The sequence below is a fragment of the Micromys minutus genome (assembly GCF_963924665.1).
Source record: "Micromys minutus genome assembly, chromosome: 21".
Lineage (NCBI taxonomy): Eukaryota > Metazoa > Chordata > Mammalia > Rodentia > Muridae > Micromys > Micromys minutus.
The window spans coordinates 38,826,859-38,845,749 of record NC_137956.1 but is presented as its reverse complement, the minus strand read 5'-3'; the positions used below and the strand labels follow the sequence as shown (position 1 = coordinate 38,845,749).

Sequence of the window (18,891 nt, the reverse complement as noted above, 5' to 3'; positions counted from 1 at the left end):
GTCCCCACCAAAAGGCAGATGTCCAAACAGCTTCAGATTCATCCACTCCTCCCTAGACAAATGGCACCAAGTCCAGGGCCTTCTGAAGTATTGAGTCCTACTCTGCTGATGGTAAAGTTGGGGCTTGGCCAGCCCTACATATCCTTCACATGATAATACGAGGTTCTGGCACTGACTCCCCGATAGACTTGTGGGGCAGCACGCTGGCTCCGTTGAGGTAAAGTTCATCATTAACTATGACGTCCTCACCCAGCACTGTTACATTCTCCATGCGCACCTGGGGGTGGGGGATGAGCCTTGTTAATGGAGCACATGGAGTTCCCTGCTCCTGTGCCCACCCAGCCCATCTCAAAGACTTACCCATTGGCCCACACGGCAGCGCCAGCCCACGATGCATGACTCAAGCCAGGAATGGGAGCGGATGTGCGCATCACGAAGCACTGTGCACCGCCGGATGCACACGCCGTCCTCCACCACCACACCAGGACCCAGGCTCACATTGGGACCAATGCTGCAGTTCTGACCGATACGGGCACTTGGGTCCTGAGAGTGTTGAGGAAAGCAAGAGTAGGTCATTTGTCTCCCAAATCTAGAAAGATTAGCGACAGGCTGGGTAAGGGCCTCACCACAAGTACATTCCCCACAATGCCAGGGCCTGAGTATAGTCTCTCTGGATGCTTCTGTCTCAGCGATTGTAGGAAGAGGCACATGCCAGTGAGGAAATCCTTGGGCTGTCCAATGTCCATCCAGAAGCCTGTACAAAGAGATGAATCAGAGGGCTCTGCCTAGCCACAGACTACCCCTCACCCTATGGCCTCTGCCTCACCCTGCAGCTCCATGGCATATAGCTGTCCCTCCTTGGCCATAACTGGGAAGATCTCCTTCTCAATGGATGTAGGCTTCAGCTGTGGAAGTCAGCAGTTGGTGAGCAGGCCACACAGGAGAGACCTGCTTCACCCTGGCCCGCCCAGCGGTTCTCCTACACACCTGGATGCGCTGCAGCACAGTAGGGCTCAGGATGTACATGCCTGCGTTGATCTTATTGGACACAAATACCTGCGGCTTCTCAACAAAACGGTGAATGCGGCCTGTGTCAGCCTCACATACCACTACACCATACTTGGAAGGCTCTTCCACCTTGGTTACCTGAATATAGAGGTGGAGGGTACCTTAGGCCAGTCCAGTGTTCTTTACCCTTGACACACCAAATCCCACATCTCTACCCCAAAGACTTTCTGCACAGCTTTGCAGTAAAACAAGGACAGAGTTTAGGACTGGGGGTCAAGAGAGACTTGACATGAAGGTGGAGATGTCAGAGAAGGAATTCTTCTCTTACCAAGATGGAGCCCTCTTGGCCATGGTGTCGATGAAACTGCACCATGGCTTGGAAGGGGAAATCACATATCACATCACTATTGAGAACGAAGAAAGGGTCGGCAGTCTCAGAGAGTAGGTCTCGGGCCAATGCCAGAGGCCCAGCTAGGGAAGGGGACAAGGCATATGTTAGAACTTTGCTAGAGGCCTAGGTCCTTGAGTCCAGACTCCAGAGGCCCGACCCATCCCCCCAGACTGGACCCTAAGCTTTGCCCAGCGGCTTTTCTTTTACTGACCTGTTCCCAAAGGTTCCTCTTCATGAGACATAGAGATTCGGATTCCAAGCTGGAAAGAAGAAGCCATCTGGTTATGTTCTATCTCCATTAGAAAGAGCCCCAGGGACCTAAAGAAAGGACTAAGTCCATGCCTCACCCTTTGCTCTTGTGCCTTCATTTCCTTCTCCAACATCTGTGACATGTAGCTCACTGCGAGGATCACATGGTCCACACCCGCCTGTCAGACACAAATAATGTGCTAACTAATTTGCTCTGTCACAAGGTATGACCACCCCTAGCCTCACAGTCACTATCCATCCCTCTTCCCGCCATAGCAGATCCACAGTCTTACCGCGGCAAGCGCCTCCACTTGATGCAGCAAAATGGGCTTATTGCAGAAGTCCACCAATGGCTTCGGAGTGCTCAGCGTCAGCGGCCGCAACCGTGTCCCATACCCACCCACCAAGATCAGTGCCTTCATGACGTCTGCAGATGATAGAAGTGGGTCCCTCGGTCCAAAGTACTTACAGGACACCTGACCAACCCTTGTCGCGCACTCCCGCCGCCGTGCCCTGACTGCACCCTTTACCAAATATACTGACCAACTCTGGTGTCACCTAGTCTGTCTGCTCTACCTTGATGTGGGGTCTAGGAGCAGCCAGAACACAAGAGGAGGAACTGGCTGGAGACCCGCGGGCTCAAAGTTCCGGCTGGAGGCGGCGCAGCTAGTGACGTAGCAGGGACGAGCCAATCGGCTGTCATCTACGTGGCAGGGCCGCTCGCAGCCCAACGCCAGGCTTTACGCTGCGGCAGACGTAGCCAATTAGATTTCTAATGTGCTGGGCTGCCATGGGGACCCGGAGAACTCGCGAGTCAGAAGCCCATTGGCGGACCTAAAGGCGGAACTGATAGAGAAGGCTTAGCTTCCTATCGGAACCCGGTCCGCCACGCAGCAGCAGCCATCCGCCCCGCCCTGCCGATGCCACCTCTCCCTAAAACTCCACTCCAGGTCCGCCTTGATGACCCCGCCCCCCAATATTTACTCTGACCCCCATCTCCAACCCTCCGGTGCTGCCTTTTCCCACCACCCCTCTTCGGCACTGTCCCATGGCACCTGTCCCGACCCAGTTCAGCCGGGTCCCTCAGCTGGGACCTTCCCCTCAGGTGGATGTCCAGACGCCTAGACTAGTCGGGTCGGCCCAACCGGAGGCTAATAAGTTTTCACATAGACTTGGACAGAGTTCAGTTTCTAGAGGCTTTATTTTGACGTATAGGACCGGACACAAGCGGGCGGGTAGCGCTGAGTGTACAGAAAAGGGCCAGTTTGGGCCAAGCACTCCTATCCACCACACAGAAGACCCGGGGAAACGCAAGCGCGCCTAAGCGCCAATGGAGCCACGTATGTATGCAGGCGCAGGTCTTAGGGGTGTGAAGCTTCCAGGAAAGAGGAGCAGATAACAATTTCCAGAATTCGAAGTCTTACATTTCCTTCACAGAAGCAAAGGAACTTTCCCCAGGTTCTCCTTTTTCCTCATTAAAATGTAGTTTTTAAAATGAGCACGCACACAACCAACTTACACAGCTGTAAAGTTCAAAGCAGTTTGCATCTAGGGAACGTGCACTTGGCCAGATGTGAGCGAATGAGCAGCGGATACTGAACGAGCCCAGGTCCCTTGCCCCTAGGAGAGAATTCCCACACCACTGCACAGGACCACAGCTTGGAGGTGGGGAGGGGTCCCAGGCAAGAAGTTGCTCTACTGGTCCCTTCCTCTTTAAGCAGCACCCATCCCATTTCACTCCCACCCATCTCCCGGGCTGGTGTGGGCTTGGCCTGGGAAATACACTGGGGAGGGGGTAATCTGAGCTCCCCAACCCATGATCCCGAGTTGCACTTTGGTCCCAAATCGAGGCTGGGAAGGCAGGACCTGTCAGGGAAAGGACAGGGTTCTAGCCTGGGACAGGCAGAAGAGCAGTGGTGTCTGCATACACTTGCCACCACCTATCAGATATCGGAGCTGGGCCTCCGGGTATCAAAAGTGCTGAAAAGTGGGGCCCTGGCCTTAAGCAGCAACAAATTCCAGCCTGTAATGGCAGGAGCAGTGTAAGCGCCTACCACCTTGCTACTTGAGAAACAGCAGAATGGGGGCAGCACCTCCTAAAATCTGGCAAATCGAAAGTACAGCACATTCCTAGGTGGTCTCTCCTACCCCCAAACTCCTCTTTTGATCTCTCTCCTGCCAGAGAAAAGGTGTCCACACTAATGACACTGCCTGCCTGGCTGAAGCAACAGTACTACTGGCCAGAAGACAGTTGTTAGTAACCAGAAATAGGCAAAGCTGTGCCTCCCGGCCCTAAGGAATGGGAACCTGCCCACCACTGGCACCAGGGTCAGAAGAATATGACTTGGATACATAATGGAACCCTTCTCAGAGGCTGCATCCCTAAGAACCTAGAAATTACGCCATTTGCTACCAGTTTTTCTCAAAGGTTGGCAAGATTTCCTTCAAATGCCAAAATAGAGACATGTTAGAAGTGATGAACTTGGAGAATGTGCTCACTTGGTGATGATGAGTGTAGTGTAACCTGTTGGGACACCTATATTACAGGCAGCAGGTCTCTACCATCAAAAGACTAGTAGCAGAAAATAAAAGCAATGGGTCAGGATTACCCCCAAACTTTCACTACCCACTGTTGGTGCTGAAGGCCATACCCCAGGCCCACAAGACCACCGGGCCAGCAGGTAAACACCACTATGAATCATTTGGCTACCAGGTTTCTAACAGCAGAACCTGCTGAGGAAGGGCACAAGAGCAAAGACTCACCTCAGAAGAGGGAACAAGAATATTTTGCTGAGGAAAGCATGAAGGAAATCAATATATAATAATCAACAAGGCTATACTCCAGAAAGCTCATCACAAAATAGGGACTAACAGGTGGACAAATGGACTTACTGACAAACCCCAGGATTAATTAGACAAAGGTCTCAGCAGACTTTGGGTGCCTGTACCCAGGGCCCTATGTCCCTAAAAGCAAACAAGTTTAAAGTTCTTTCTCCAAGCCTAGAGCCTGGAACACCACATTAATGGGCTGCTGCCTTGAGCTTGGCCTGGAGAAGACAAGACCCTGAGCGGACCACAGTTCCTGAGCCCTGGGAGGAGCAGCCCATCCAAGAGCAGCACAGCTGCAGAGGAAGGGACACCACCCAAAGCCCAAGAACTGCAAATACTGTCTGAACCAGAGCCACTAAAGGCCCTTAGGCCTCCCGGGACACTGACTCTCCTCAGCAAACAAAGCTGTGCCCATCTTAGTGGGATAGGATAGGAGGCCTCCTTAGGTAAGGAATCTCAGCAAGAGGCTGGCTGGGGTTGTGGAAAAAGGAACAGGGCTACATGCCAGTGGGTGCCTAGGGAGCCTAGGGCCTGCCCTCTGCTGTGAGTTGGCCTTAGCTCAGTTTCATAAATCTAGCCCCATGCCAAAATCAGAAAATCAGAAAGAAGGATAAGTCCATCTGTGCAGTTAGCCCTCTAATGCCCTGAGGACATCTGTTTAAGCACTGGCACAAAACTAGAAAGGCCCTCAGGATGTGGGCACTGAACCTTCCCCAATTCTGGGAAATAAGGGATGATTAGGCATGGAGAGACCCTGTACCAGCCAAGGGCTTCACCTCACAATCAACAGAGCCCCATAGCCACAGATCCCAAAAACCTTAGGCAAGGGAAACCAAAATTCAAGGCATTCTCTGTGCTGTCAAGCCCACTAGGGCCACCTCTTCCTTCCTGAGTCAGCCTGGACACAGCAGTCACAGCCACAGAGCTAAGGAGCCTGGCTGAGAGGACCAATGTTCTGCCCTCCTCTATTTATATATATATATATATATGTATATATATATGGATTCCAGGCTACAGCTATAAACATTTCTTTTAGTTTACACCAAAGAGAAATATAACCCTTTAAAAGCAAGTCTGTGTGTCCTCACAGCAAGTTCAGAGCAATGGTCCCTGCCTGTGGGTGAAGAAGGGGTCCTAGGGCCCAGAACTGGGCTTACTGGTTCTCATCCCGCATCTGCTCCATGATGCTGATAAGATTCTCCAAGCCAAACACATAGCCTCTGTCTGGCCCATCGTGAACAGTGGGGTCATCCCGGAAGCCCTTGAATGTGCTGTGTGCAAAGTCAATCATGCGGACATCCACCTTGGGCGGAGAAGAGGGGCCAGCCTCAAGACTGGTGTTGCTAGGGCTGGTGCTGGGGCCACAGAGTGGTGGCACCTCAGGGAGCCCCATGTCCACGTGCTTGAGACGTAGCTCAGACCGACACTCCTTGCCATCATAGATGACAAGCAGGGAGCTGGAGTAGAAGCGGTAGGAGGCCTGCCGCTCCAGCACAGCTTTGAGGCCCCGCAGTTTGCTCAGGATAGGCTCAAAGAGGTCACGCCGCAGGTCCAAGCCATTGTGCAGGTACTGATAGAGGGCATTGCGGAAGCCTTCGATGGAGAGTCCACGACCATAATACTTATTCCTGCAGAGGTAATGACCTGTGTCCAGCTGGTACACCTGAAACCCCAGGAGACAAGACAAGGTTGAAAACCAGGAAGGTCTGATGGCCATAAAGTGCCCCCAACTAAAAAACAAAAAACACAAAGATAACCCCAAACAACCAAACCAGTCTGGAAGGCACTCTGACCAACCTGAGCTCTTCAGCTCCTCCTACTGGAGCAGGGAGGCCACATTCACCCCAGGTTTTCCAGTCATGGAGCTGTGAAAGCCAACACCAGGCCTATTGCCATCTCTTTAGAAGCCTGCCTGCAAGCTAGACTCTAACTGGGAACACACTGCTGACAGACAAGTCTTACTTTCCCAACGGCAGGGCAACAGGCTCTGTCAATGAGCCTGCACATGAAGCTCAGCCAGCGTCAAGTGAGGAAAGCAGGGCTCAGTGAACCCATCTGCAAAACCACTCAGCACCCTGTGGGTGACTCACCTTTTAAGAGGAGGTTCTGGAACAGTGTAGGCCAGGAGAACACAGGTGTCAGGCAGGTATGGGCACAACCTAAAACATGCACTCAGCAGCCCTGGGCTCTCAGCAGTGGTGACTCACCTGCATGCCACAGACCCTGACCCCTAGCGTGGCCGATGTGCTCTGCTCACACTTCCTCATCTGCCGGGCCGCCTTCTCGGCTGAAGCATCATCCCCATGCTGCCGGGTGCCCATCTTCAAGTCCAGCACACAGGGGAACTTGAAATGGTGTACCACATTCTCAAGCAGGAGGAACTCTGGGCCAGAGTCAAGAAGAATGGCAACCATACTCAGAGATAGCTCCACCCAGGAAAGCACAATTAAAATTTTTTATAAAAGTGACATTCTGGTCCACTATAAACTGTGTAGGTCTCACAAATTCCGTTGTTTTGTTTTGTTTTTTTTTTTTTTTTTTTTTTTTTTTTTTGAGACAGGATTTCTCTGTGTAACCCTTACTGTCGTGGAACTTGCTTTGTAGACCAGGCTGGCCTCGATCTCAAGAGATCTCTACCTGTCTCTGTCTCCCGAGTACTGGGATTAAAGGTGTGCTCCACTCCCTCATAAATTCTTAAATGGCAGTTTCAAACTACTGACTTTAACAAATTTTAGAATACATATCCCATAAAAATCTTAGAGCCAGGGGTTGGTGGCACACACCCTTTAATCTCAGCATTCATACTCATGCAAGACAGGCAGGTTGTGAGTCTGAAGCCAGCCTGTTCTACACTGTGAGTTCCAGGCTTGCTTAGAACTACACATTCAAATCCTGTCTCCAAAAAATAAAAATTAAACTTAAAAAAAAAAAAAAATCAGGGCTGGGCACTGTGGCACACACCTTTAACAGCAGCACTCTGGAGGCAGAGGCATGCAGACCTCTGTGAGGTCAGCCTGGGCTAGAATGAAAGCCTGCCTCCAGGAAAATAAGCAGAAGGAAACTGCCATTTTACCACACAAGCATGCCAGTCAGGGACCTCAGCACACCTACACTACTGTGTAGCCATCGGCACTGTTCACCTCCCTAAGCTAAATCTCTACTCCCTGAGTGCTTGCTTCCCATTTACCCTTTCTACTCTTCAGGGAACCTCCACGTTCTGTGTCTAGAAATTTGTCTATTGGAGGCAGCTCATTTTACCGGACTTTTCCAGTATCAATCTTTTTATTTCAGGCTTAGTAAAATGCTTTCAAGATTCAGTCAAGTTATAAAATGTATCAGAATCTTATTCCTAGGGATAGGAGAAGAACCTGAGTAGTTTAGAACACTTGTTGCTTTTGGATTCAATTCCTGGACTCAACTGATAACGCCAACATGGTGGCTCACAACCATCTCAATTTCTAGTTCCAAGAGACCAATGGAATCTCTTTGGGACTCCACAGGTATGTGGCATGCGTATGGTACACACACCTACAGGCAAAACATTCATACACATAAAATTATATCTAAAAAAAGCCAGCTGGCCATGGTGGTGCACACTTTGATCCTGGCACTTGAGAGGCAAAAGGAGGCAGACATCTGTGAGTTCCAGTATAACCAGGGCTATGTAAAGAAACCCCCGATTTAAAAAAAAAAATTCCTTATATAGCCTATAGTCTATGTAATTTTCCATAATATTACAAGATAACCACTGATCTGTATTTTTTAACTTTGGAGTGTGCATGTTATGTTATATGTGTGGTTTATATACTTATAGTGGTTGTGTGGATACACATGTGTGAAGGGCAGAGGTCACCATCAGATAATTCTCCTTCACTGTTCCTTATCTTTAATTTTAGAGACAGGAGTTCTCACTAAATTTGCAGTTCACTGATCCAGCTAAGATGGCTAGCCAGTAAACTTCAGGGATCTGTCTACCTTTGTCTCTACCTTCTCTAGACTGTGATTATAGACATAGCCTGGCTTTTTTTTTTTTTTTTTTTTTTGACTACTGCAGATCTGAACTTGGGTCCTCAGGCTTGCACAGCAGGCACATTACTGAGTCAGGTATAGTCTTCAACAGCCTGGAGAATACAAGGATGACAATGAACTACTGGTTCCTGTCTCCAGCGACAGAGTGGAGAAAATGGGCACACACCACACTTGCGTTTTATTGCTTTCTATGCTTTAGATCTACCATGCCCACAATAGCCCAAAGAATATTTGGCCGAATCTCTGCTACCATTAGTAAACCAAGGCCTTATTTAATCTAGTAACTCACCCAGACCTAAGAAATAAGAAAGACATCTTTGCAGCATTATTACAAAAAAATGAGGAAATCAAATTCTAACATTCTCAGGGCTGGAGAGATGGCTCAGTGGCTAGAGCTCTGACTGCTCTTCCAAAGGTCCTGAGGTTAATTGCCAGCAACCACATGGTGGCCCACAACCATCTGTGATGGGGAACCGATGCCCTCTTCTGGTGTGTCTTAAGACAGTGATAGTGTACTCATATACATGAAATAAATTTAAAAAAAATCTAACATTATAAACAGAAAATTTCAGAAAGTACTGGACTTAAAATCTATCTTGGAGAGAGTAACTGTCCAATGTCCAGCCACAAGTGAGACAGCGGTTTTCACTCCTTCCAAGGCTTAGGGGACATTATAGAGGACAGGAAGGAGTGTGCACAACACTGTCTGACCACAGCATGCTCACTACAGTCAGGCACATGGCAGCTATGGTGACTGACTTTTGGCCTGCACAAGACCTGGGCAAAACTAAGCATGCCACCATTCCAGCCTGGGGAGAGAGGGCACATGCCGTGGCAGGCATGGACTCAGAGCAGCTGTGGCTTCCTACACAGGTCCTGCATAAGATCTGGCCCATCGGCATTCCAACATGAGGGAGGGAGGAGCATGAGGCCTTCCCCTCAAGTAGCTGAAAGGCTACAAGGGCACGAAGAAGGGGACAGAGGTGGTTGTGAATACACATATCAAACTATCAAAGAATAAAACCTCACTTTAAGGCCAGGCAACAGTGGCGCACACCTTTGATCTAAATAGGGAGGCAGGTAGATCTCTGAGTTCAAGGCCAGCCTGGTCTACTAAGTGAGTTAGAGGACAGCCAGGGCTGCACAAAGAGACCCTCTCTTGAAAAACAAAAACCAAACCAAATCAAAACAAAAATCATTAAAAAATAACAGTGAAGTCAGAGAAAGGGCACAGCCCATGGCGTGGCAGCTGTGCTCTTGAGCTTGCAGTAGTGCCGTTCCTGTGAAAGGCCAGCCCTATCAACAAATGTCATGCCACAGGGTTCCTAGGCCCATCCTTCTCTGAGGATTCATACTTAGTCTATGACAGAGAGGAGAGGAAGAGGTCTCTGCCCCAGTGGGGTCAGGTACCCATGTTCCTATAAACAACCCTGTGAGACTAGCAGGGTAGGGCTAGCCAGGAAGAGGAAAATTAGTGGAAGGGACACCAGAGAGCAAGAAGCTCTCAATGTGATTTAAATACATTATGCACATGTATAAAAATCACATAATAAAACCTATTATTATGTCCAATATATGCTAATAAAAAATGCTTAGTCTTGAGACTAAAGGGAGAGTTCAATGGTAGAGCAAGTGCTTGGGCATGAATAGGCCCTAGATTCAGTCCTCAGACCAACACTACTATAAGGACAAATGGTCTTGCCATTTCCTCACACGATCTCAGTGGACAAGGATACTGTAGAGTTTTCGGTCCTTGGACTCAGAGCGCATGCGACTCAGCTGCTGCTTGTGGCAGCGCAGGCTCCACGGGTTGTAGCTGATCTTCTCAGAGCTCAGACCGCTATTGCTGTCTAGCATCTGGAAAGGGACATCTGAGTGGCTGTGCAGCTCCACCTTTGGACTCTTTGCCTCCTGGGAACTAAGGAAGAACACACATACAACTAAGAGATCAGAGACATACCCTTTAGGGACATAGGATAGAGACGGATTAGACCAAGCCTCGCCTGTCACCAGAACCTGCTTACAGGTGGCACTGGCCCCAAGTAAGTGAGTGAACAGAATGAGCGTCTTGTGCCTCTGAAAAGTTTCTGAGAAAACAATTTTGTCCAATTACAGCACATAACACTTCTTGTTTGTTAATGTCAAAGGAAAAAACCTGGGCACTGGTAACATGGGCCAGTGAGTAAAGGCATTTGCTGCACAAAGCTGACAACCTGAGTTGACACCACAGGATCCATACAGTAGAAGAACTAACTCCACAAACCTGTCCTCTGACCTCTATATACATATAAGGGGATATATATACACACACTGCCCCCAACAAACACCAAACAGTACTTAATTGAAATAGTTTTTAAAAAGGGGGTGGGGGTCAAGTGTGATGGTGTATACCTTTGATATCAGAGCTTGGGAGGCAGAAGCAGGTGGATCTCGGTGAATTCAAGGCCATCCCTGATCTACACAGTGAGAGTTCAAAGACAGTCAGGGTTACATAAAACCCTGTCTGAAAAATAAAACAATGACCCCTCCAAAAACAAAACAAACAAAAGAGTACCTACAGGTTTTGTAGAAGACTGGGGTTTGGTTCCCAGCACCAACATGAGGGGACTCACAATTGCTTGTACTATAGCCAGGAAGATATAATGCCTGTGTCCTTCACAGGCATCTGACTTCAAGCACACATACCCACACAAAGACGTGTGTGTGTGTGTGTGTGTGTGTGTGTGTGTGTGTGTGTGTGTGTAATTAAAAATATAAATATGGGGCTGGAGAGATGGCTGAAAGGTTAAGAACACTGTCTGCTCTTCCAGAAGTCCTGAGTTCAATTGCTGGAAACCACATGGTGGCTCACAACCATGTATAATGGCGTCTGGTGTGTCTGAAGACAGCTACAGTGTGCTCATACACATAAAAGAAATGAATTTTTAAAAAAACCCAACCAGATCAAGTGTAGGGTATCGGTAGGCTGGTACCCTTCCTTGCACACTGCTGGTGTGAATATAATGACATAGAGCCCTGTAAATGCACTCTGGGGTTCTCACATGGGAGGTGCAGTGTGTGTCAGCAGGCCCAGATGGTCAGAAGGCTAATGGGGCAGGGCTACTTAAGCACAGCAAGTCTGAGACCAAATTAGCATGCATGTGTAGCACAGAAAAATCATAATTAAAAAAAAAAAAACAGCAGTGAGGAGACAGCACAGTGGTCAAGCAGTCACTACACAAGGGTGAGAACTAGAGTTTGGCACCCAGAGTACATGGAACACTGTGTGAGTGTGGTGACTAGGCTGTTAATTCCAGCCTTCAAAACACAAAGACAGGATGTGATGGCTATTCTTGGTTGTCAACTTGACCAAATCTGGAATTAACTAAAACCCAAGCAGTTGGGTACACCTGTGATTTTCTTAAAGCATTTAAATGGCAAGACCCACCTTTAATCTGGCTCAGTCAGCCTGCTGGGAGTTGATGTAAAAGACATGGAAGAAAAAAGCTTTTGCTCTCTGCCTGCTTGGCCTCACCCTAGCCGACAAGTCCATTCCTTCACTGGCATTAGAGCATACTTCTTCAGGACTCTGGCAGATACTAAAACCAACTGAGACATCCAACCTCCTGAACTGAAAAGCACAGGATTCTACAACTACTGAACTAGCTGAATCACATCTGGTAAGCCACTCTAATATCCAATAAATCACCTTTATTACAGACATTAATTCTATCAGTCTGTTCCTCTAGAGAAACCCAAATGATACACAGGGAATGCCCAGAGCATGCTGACAACCTGGTGAGCTGGTGAGCTCTGCATCTGACTGAAACACTGCCTCAAGGCATACAGTAAAAGAGGAATGTTAATTACTGACCTCTACATTTACACCTCCAAAACACACACACACACACACACACACACACACACACACACACACACACGGGGGAAGGGGAGCCTAAAAAAATATTCCCCAGTTAAAGAGGATTACCTGAGTGCAACTTTACATATAGGCATATAATATACTCAAAAGAACTACACACGAGGGGACTGGACATACTTGCCTTCCATACTTGGGGTCTCGGGCTCAATCCCACCAGGCACAGTGAAACATGCCTGTAATCCTGACAGGAGATAAGAGGCAGTCGGACCAGAGGCTCAAGGTTACATACTATGGCCTAGCTGAGCCTGGCAATACAACTTTTCACACTCACAAGTCCACAAAACTGCCCTGCCAATGAAGTAGGCCTACACATCCTAGGGACTGTAGAACAAGCCTGTGCACACACACAGAGGGAGCACTGCAGACATTTCAAATGTTACCTTCCTTTCCAGAAACCAGGCCTTTTCTCTAGCTGTGGAACGGCACATACCACACAACAAATCTACTGTGTGCTGAAGATGGTATCCCTCCTCTAAGCACCAAGCATTTGGGACACCTATGTGACATTTATTAAAAGGCCCTGGGCAAAGACCTCCCTTCTCCTAAACTATAGGAATCCAGCAAAGTCTGCCACCCCTTCCCCACTTCTGAAAAGCAGATGAAGGTCTACTTTAGGAAACACTTGCCAAGTAAACCCAAACAAGTTTCAGGTCTGGATGGGGATCACGTAATACTTGACATTACCAGCCCTTGGAGTCATAGTCCTGTCCTGGTGAATATTCTCCATCTCTAGTATGACTCAGAATCTCTGCTAACAGGTCAGATAGGGCTATGATCTGAAACAGAGCTGGCACTTTCACAGCAGATTCTGATGTTAAATCTATATTCACTGGCTTTTCATCAATAATTAATAAAGTAAACACTGTTACTTAGGAGAACAAAACAACTCCCACTCTAAAAATTGCCAAAAGAGAAGCAATTGCTAGCCACTGATTGGAATGTTCTGTCACCCATATGCCTAAGTGAGGCCCCACAGTTGTTGGTCAAGAAGAAGCCCCTTCTGGACGATGGAGATGAGGTGAAAGAAGTACTTCTGCAGGCAGGAGCCCTCAGAATACTCAACACCAAGACGTACAACTTAACTAAAGTGTACATGTGTAGCCCTCTCCTTCCAACACAGTTGCAGACTTAGCCCAAAGAACAGGGGAGAAAAACACTCACAAGGTTTCCTTAATTAACATGAACAGGACCTCTTAAAGCCTATGTAAGGAGAGTAGACTGCCCTAAGTCCTGAACAAAGCTCTGTTAGCTCGTGTGGGCAGCATGTTTCAGTGAACTGATCTGAAGGCAGGGCGGAAGCTTGTTTGATACATGTTCAGTATGTATGGAGACCTGAGTTTGCTCCTCCACACTACATAAACTAGGCATGGCTGTAAATGCCTGTCATCTCAGCACTCAGGAGGTAGGACCAAGAACAGAACTTTCCAACCTGCCCACAAGCAAAGTAGAAGATTCTAATTTCTCCACACCCTTGTAAATATCTGTATCTATAACTTTATATCTCTATCAATCTATCAATCTATCTATCTAGACAGTGACTTTTCAACAAGGGGTTAAAATGTCCATAGGCCACTCCCACATGTATAAACTCCTTTATATGTTTATCATAACTTGATGAATGAAAGCTGGTATGTCCCTATGATGGGATATTCAGCCATAAAAAGTAATACAAGGCTGGGCCTGGGTGTGCGTGCACGTGTATTCGCTCTCTCTCTCTCTCTCTCTCTCTCTCTCACACACACACACACACACACACACACTCACACTCTTTCTCTTTCTCTCCCACCCGCCCCCCTTGGGTTTTCCTCTGTGTAGGCCTGATTGACCTGGAACTCTCCATGTAAAACAGGCTGACCTCAAAATCATGAAAATCTTCCTGTTTCTGCCTCCCAAGCACTCCAAGGTATGTGTCACCATATCTGTCAACTTAAAAAGTGTGTGTGTGTCTTACTGTGTATGCCATGTATGTAGAGGTGCCTTCAGAGACTAAAAGACAACACCAAGTGCCCTGGAGCTGTTGTGAGCTACCAGATAAGGGTGCTGGGAACTGAACCTGGGTCCTCTGGAAGTGCAGGAAGCATTCTTAACTCCATTCCTCCCCCAACCCAACTAAGGTCTCACGATGTAGTCCAAGCTATTCTGGAACTTATTATGCAGCACATGCTGTATTCATACACCCAATAATCCTCCTGCCTCAGCTTCCTGAGTGCTAGGATTACAAGCATGCATCCTCATGCTTTATTGACAATACTTTATTTTCTCTAGTCTCTGGATTATATTCAATTTAGTAGATGCTAACTAATGACTGTATGGAATATCAAGAGACATCATTCTGAGACAAACCAATGTGGAGTGTAAATACAGGAGCATGGAAAGGATAGTATCAGATTGTGAACAAAAGACACTGGGTACCCTATTCTGTATGGTCTATCACCACTCTAGTCCTATAGGTGTGAGACTTAACAAAGCTTCATTTTCTCTTAATCGGGTTTAGCCACACCTAGAAGGCAACATCACTGAGGTGGTAGGATACATAAGTAAGGCCATATCAGTGGGAGTAACCCACAAACACCAGCTACCCCCACATTACCCCTACCCCACTGTTGAGAACCACATTCTCTCTCTCTCTTTTTTAAGATTTATTTACTTTATGTATATGAGTACACTGTCACTGTCTTCAGACACACCACAAGAGGGCATCAGATCGCATCACAGATGGTTGTGAGCCACCATGTGGTAGCTGGGAATTGAACTCAGGACCTCTGGAAGAACAGTCAATGCTCTTAACCTCTCTCAGCTCCCGAGGACCACATTCTCTAATCATGTGTCAGGATGAGAGGACTAATTCAGGGAACTAGGCATAAATTTCTGTCTCTCAAAACTGAACAATACAGTTCAGGCAAGAACCAAAGGCTGCCCTGCCATCTGGCCTGGGCCAAGAATAGTTAATCAGCAACAGTTCTGTAAAGTCCCCAGGCCCCCAGCAATGGTTTTGGAAAGTTCCTAGAGTCCTAACCAATCCCAGAGCCCCCTATATCCTATAGATAGAGCAAACCAATAAAGATAAAGATCACTTACTACTCCCTGGAATTTTCCTAATCAGCTTTAGATTGAGCCTGTGCACTTGCTTTCAGGTTACTGTTTTGATGAATGGCTGACCCCTTGAATGTTGTTAATTTCTGAAAAATAAACTCTCTTTTCCTTTGCATACTATTTGAGTCTGGAGTTTTTCTTCAGTGATTCCTAAACCATAACATTTGGGGACTCGTCTACGATTGCTGGGATACCCTCCCTCTTGTTAGCTGAGAGAGGGTGGAAGGTGGGGATGGAGGATTTAGGAAAGCAACTGGTTCTCCACCAATTGGTGAGTTGAGGAGCCTCTATATGTTGTGTTGTGTTTTGTCTTTTGTCTATCTTGTTCAGAATTGTCTTCTGCTCTATTCAGTGTACAGTGATTTTTCCCCCCTTTTCTGTTTCTTTGGCTAGCATAACCTGGAGGCCACCACAGGAAGAGCTAACATGCCACAGACTCCCTTCTCTGTTGGGAGTTTCCCTGGCACTCCTATTGTTGAAGATGTAGAGCTCCAGTCTGCACCAGGCTTTGGCAGAAGCTGATATGACCAGGATAAATCAAGTAGGCAGAGCCCAAAGGCAGAAGAGGCCATTTCCAGTGACTTCCCAGTGGCAGTGGGAGCTGGAAAACTCCAGCCAAATGCAGGGCTTTTTAGAGGCTTGGGTCATTTCTAATAGTCAGTGCCTGACATTGGGAAAGGTCATCATCAGCTTCATTTGGTTTCTTTCTCTAACATCTATACACTTATTTATTGTATGCTTTATGTACTTGTGATTTATTGGTTCTCCCCTATTTACTTTGAGAGACACTGTAGGTTGGCCAGCCAGCTCCACTCCACTGAACCTAGTCCAATTATACTTCAAGGATTTCAAATGGTGACTCCCCCAAAAATATATATAAGTTTAACTATACGGTTGTATCTTTTGTATGTATATATCTTTTGCAGAAACAAACAGCCAGCAGGTCCACCAACTCTTGGGGACTGGTGTACATCGCTATCTTTAAAACCTAGTCTCTACTCTATCTTTAACTCCTACACTATGGGACTGGAGAAATGGTTAAAAACTTCATTTCTAGTTGTTTACCCCTTGATTTAGTTTTAACTCATTTCAAGGAATTTTAGAAAAAAGTGGCTGATTCAGAACAACAAAAACTGACAAGCTGGTGCTGTCCCGGAGCCCTGCCTCCTGTCTGGATCAAGATGGCAGTAAGCCAGGGGCTCTGTGCAGGCTGCTCTTAAAGGGGCCAGCAGCTTCTCAGCCTCCCTGTTAAGTAACCTGATGGCTACAAAACATCTATGCCCATGAGAATTAGATTCAACAGGTAACAAGGTGCTCTACCCTTAAAATTACAGCTTAAAAAAAAGTCTGTGTTTTAACTGTATAAATGTATGTGACCATTGCATTTTTATTTCTGACCAGTGATAAAAATGTAAGTTTACTATAATCTGCATGTCTTGATTATAAAATATTAATTTATAATTTATGCTATATGGTTAATAATCTACAATATCAGTAACAGAAAGTTGGTTTAAAACAACTCAGTGTTAAAATAATCCTGGACAACAAGATCTGTCATAAGTTAACCAAAGTCTCTAAAGATACTTTTAAATTAGGATAATATTTTTTATGCAATTCCTGTCCTTAAAAAAAAAATCAAACTTATAAAAGATAAGATTTAAAAATGTTTCTTTGGGCTGGAGAGATGGCTCAGTGGTTAAGAGCACTGACTGCTCTTCCAGATTTCCTGAGTTTAAATCTCAACAACCACACGGTGGCTCACAACCATCTGTAATGAAATCTGATTCCCTCTTCTGACAGCTACAATGTACAAAAAATTAGCTAGATATTTTATTGGCATATCTTTGTTGGTGCATGATGGGAACAATGAAGGAGGAAATTTTGTCGGACAAAGGAACCAAGTTTTAAATCCATGAAGAAAAATAATTATAATAAAAAAGCTTAGAGCAATCCTATTGTGACAGCTATAGATCTAATGATAAATGTAATGTTGATTAGATATATATTCTTGAGGTCTTTTTATCTGTTGTAGCTTTGTCTTTTTATTATGTCAAAATAAATTACACTGTAAATTATGGTAATAATACCAGGAATAAAAATTAAGAAATTTATTAATTTAAAAACAGTGTGAGAAGTTTACAACATCAAAAAGGTTAAGAACCACATCCCCTGTCCATTTGCCTGAGATCTAGCAAGGTTCACTGGCCCTTCCAATAGCAGCTTCCTGTCTTTCAGTCTAAGGAACAGATAAGGAACTTCCTCAGCCAAGGTCAGAAAAGCTTCTAGTTTCTTTAAGAAATCTATTTATTTTTTAATATAAACATTATAAAAAATATTTTATTTTCTTTATTTTGATACTGGAAGATTTCAATTAAAAACTATGATCTTTAAGGCTCTAACTTAATAGGCTTTAGTCTCATAAAATTAATTAAAAAATACAAGCTGATAATCAGTAATTTTATAAATGATCGTATCATTTAATATATTCAGAAATATATTAAAGTCATGCTAAGTACTGATACAGTTAACTATAAGGTTAAAGCTTTATTTAGTTTCTTGTTTTATGTTTATAAGGTACAGTATGAAACAGATTACCAAGAAAAGGCAAAGGTTGTTTAACTCAGATATGCTATGAAGGTACTAGCCCTCAAAACAGTCAGAGATCTGCTGAAGGACATTTAATATACTATGGCAGAGACTCACTCCAAAATCCTAACAGTGACACTACCACCCCCACCCTGCCAAGGTGCCAAGAAGAGAAGGGCACAACAACAAAGGATATCACCTGGATTGTGGTACAGAAATCCCTAGAAACAGAGCCAACCAATCAGGATAAAGGTCACCTACCCCTCACTGGAATTCCCCTAATTTCTTCAGTGATTCTAATAGCCCTAAGAAAGACTATAACACTGTCTTGAATGTTGGTATCATTAGGATTCACCATGTGCCACCAAACTCTGTCGAATACCCTCTTACCTCTCAGAGGTCTCAAAGGACAGGCTGGCTTTCTCCTCCTTGTGGTCACTACCACTGCCAGACCGATGCAGGCTCCGGCGGGAGTGTTTGCGCCGAGGTTGCTCCCGCTCTGGTGTGTCATCTTGCTCTACAGTTTCACTCTCCACATAAGGGTAGGCTACCAAGTTGATGTAACCATCACTGTCTCCCTCAAAACAAACAGAAACCACCCCTGTTGGAGAAAAAGCAGCTGATTAACAAGTATCAAAACTGGTGGAGTCCATGTCTGCTCCTGCTTTCTCACAAAACACAAACATCACCTGTCCTGACCCAACTGTGGGTCCATTAAGAATAATACCAGTAGACACCCATTTCCAAACATAGACAACCGTATTCACTCTCAACCTACTGCTTCCCT

At 46.1% G+C, this 18,891-nt stretch overlaps 2 protein-coding genes across 5 annotated transcripts in view; both read right to left on the bottom strand.

Moving 5' to 3' along the window:
• Positions 1-57: 57 nt before the first annotated feature.
• On the bottom strand, positions 58-2,242 carry GMPPB (GDP-mannose pyrophosphorylase B). Its single transcript, XM_080934026.1, has 9 exons — positions 1,942-2,242; positions 1,747-1,827; positions 1,611-1,659; positions 1,337-1,479; positions 988-1,146; positions 827-905; positions 627-754; positions 361-543; positions 58-277 (listed from the first exon to the last, which is right to left on the bottom strand). Exons 1-9 carry the CDS (start codon positions 2,068-2,070, stop codon positions 146-148), a joined length of 1,083 nt encoding a protein of 360 aa, XP_080790152.1. The 5' UTR covers positions 2,071-2,242; the 3' UTR covers positions 58-145.
• A 609-nt stretch (positions 2,243-2,851) lies between these two features.
• Positions 2,852-18,891, bottom strand: part of IP6K1 (inositol hexakisphosphate kinase 1) — a 38,899-nt gene continuing 22,859 nt past the window's right edge. For all 4 annotated transcript variants that reach the window (XM_080934101.1, XM_080934102.1, XM_080934100.1 and 1 more), the window contains 4 exons: positions 18,495-18,705; positions 10,243-10,424; positions 6,685-6,860; positions 2,852-6,140 (listed from right to left, as the gene is read on the bottom strand). In XM_080934101.1, the coding sequence (XP_080790227.1) occupies positions 5,631-6,140; positions 6,685-6,860; positions 10,243-10,424; positions 18,495-18,705 (1,079 nt within the window). In that variant the 3' untranslated portion in view covers positions 2,852-5,630. The remainder of the gene's footprint in view (positions 6,141-6,684; positions 6,861-10,242; positions 10,425-18,494; positions 18,706-18,891) is intronic.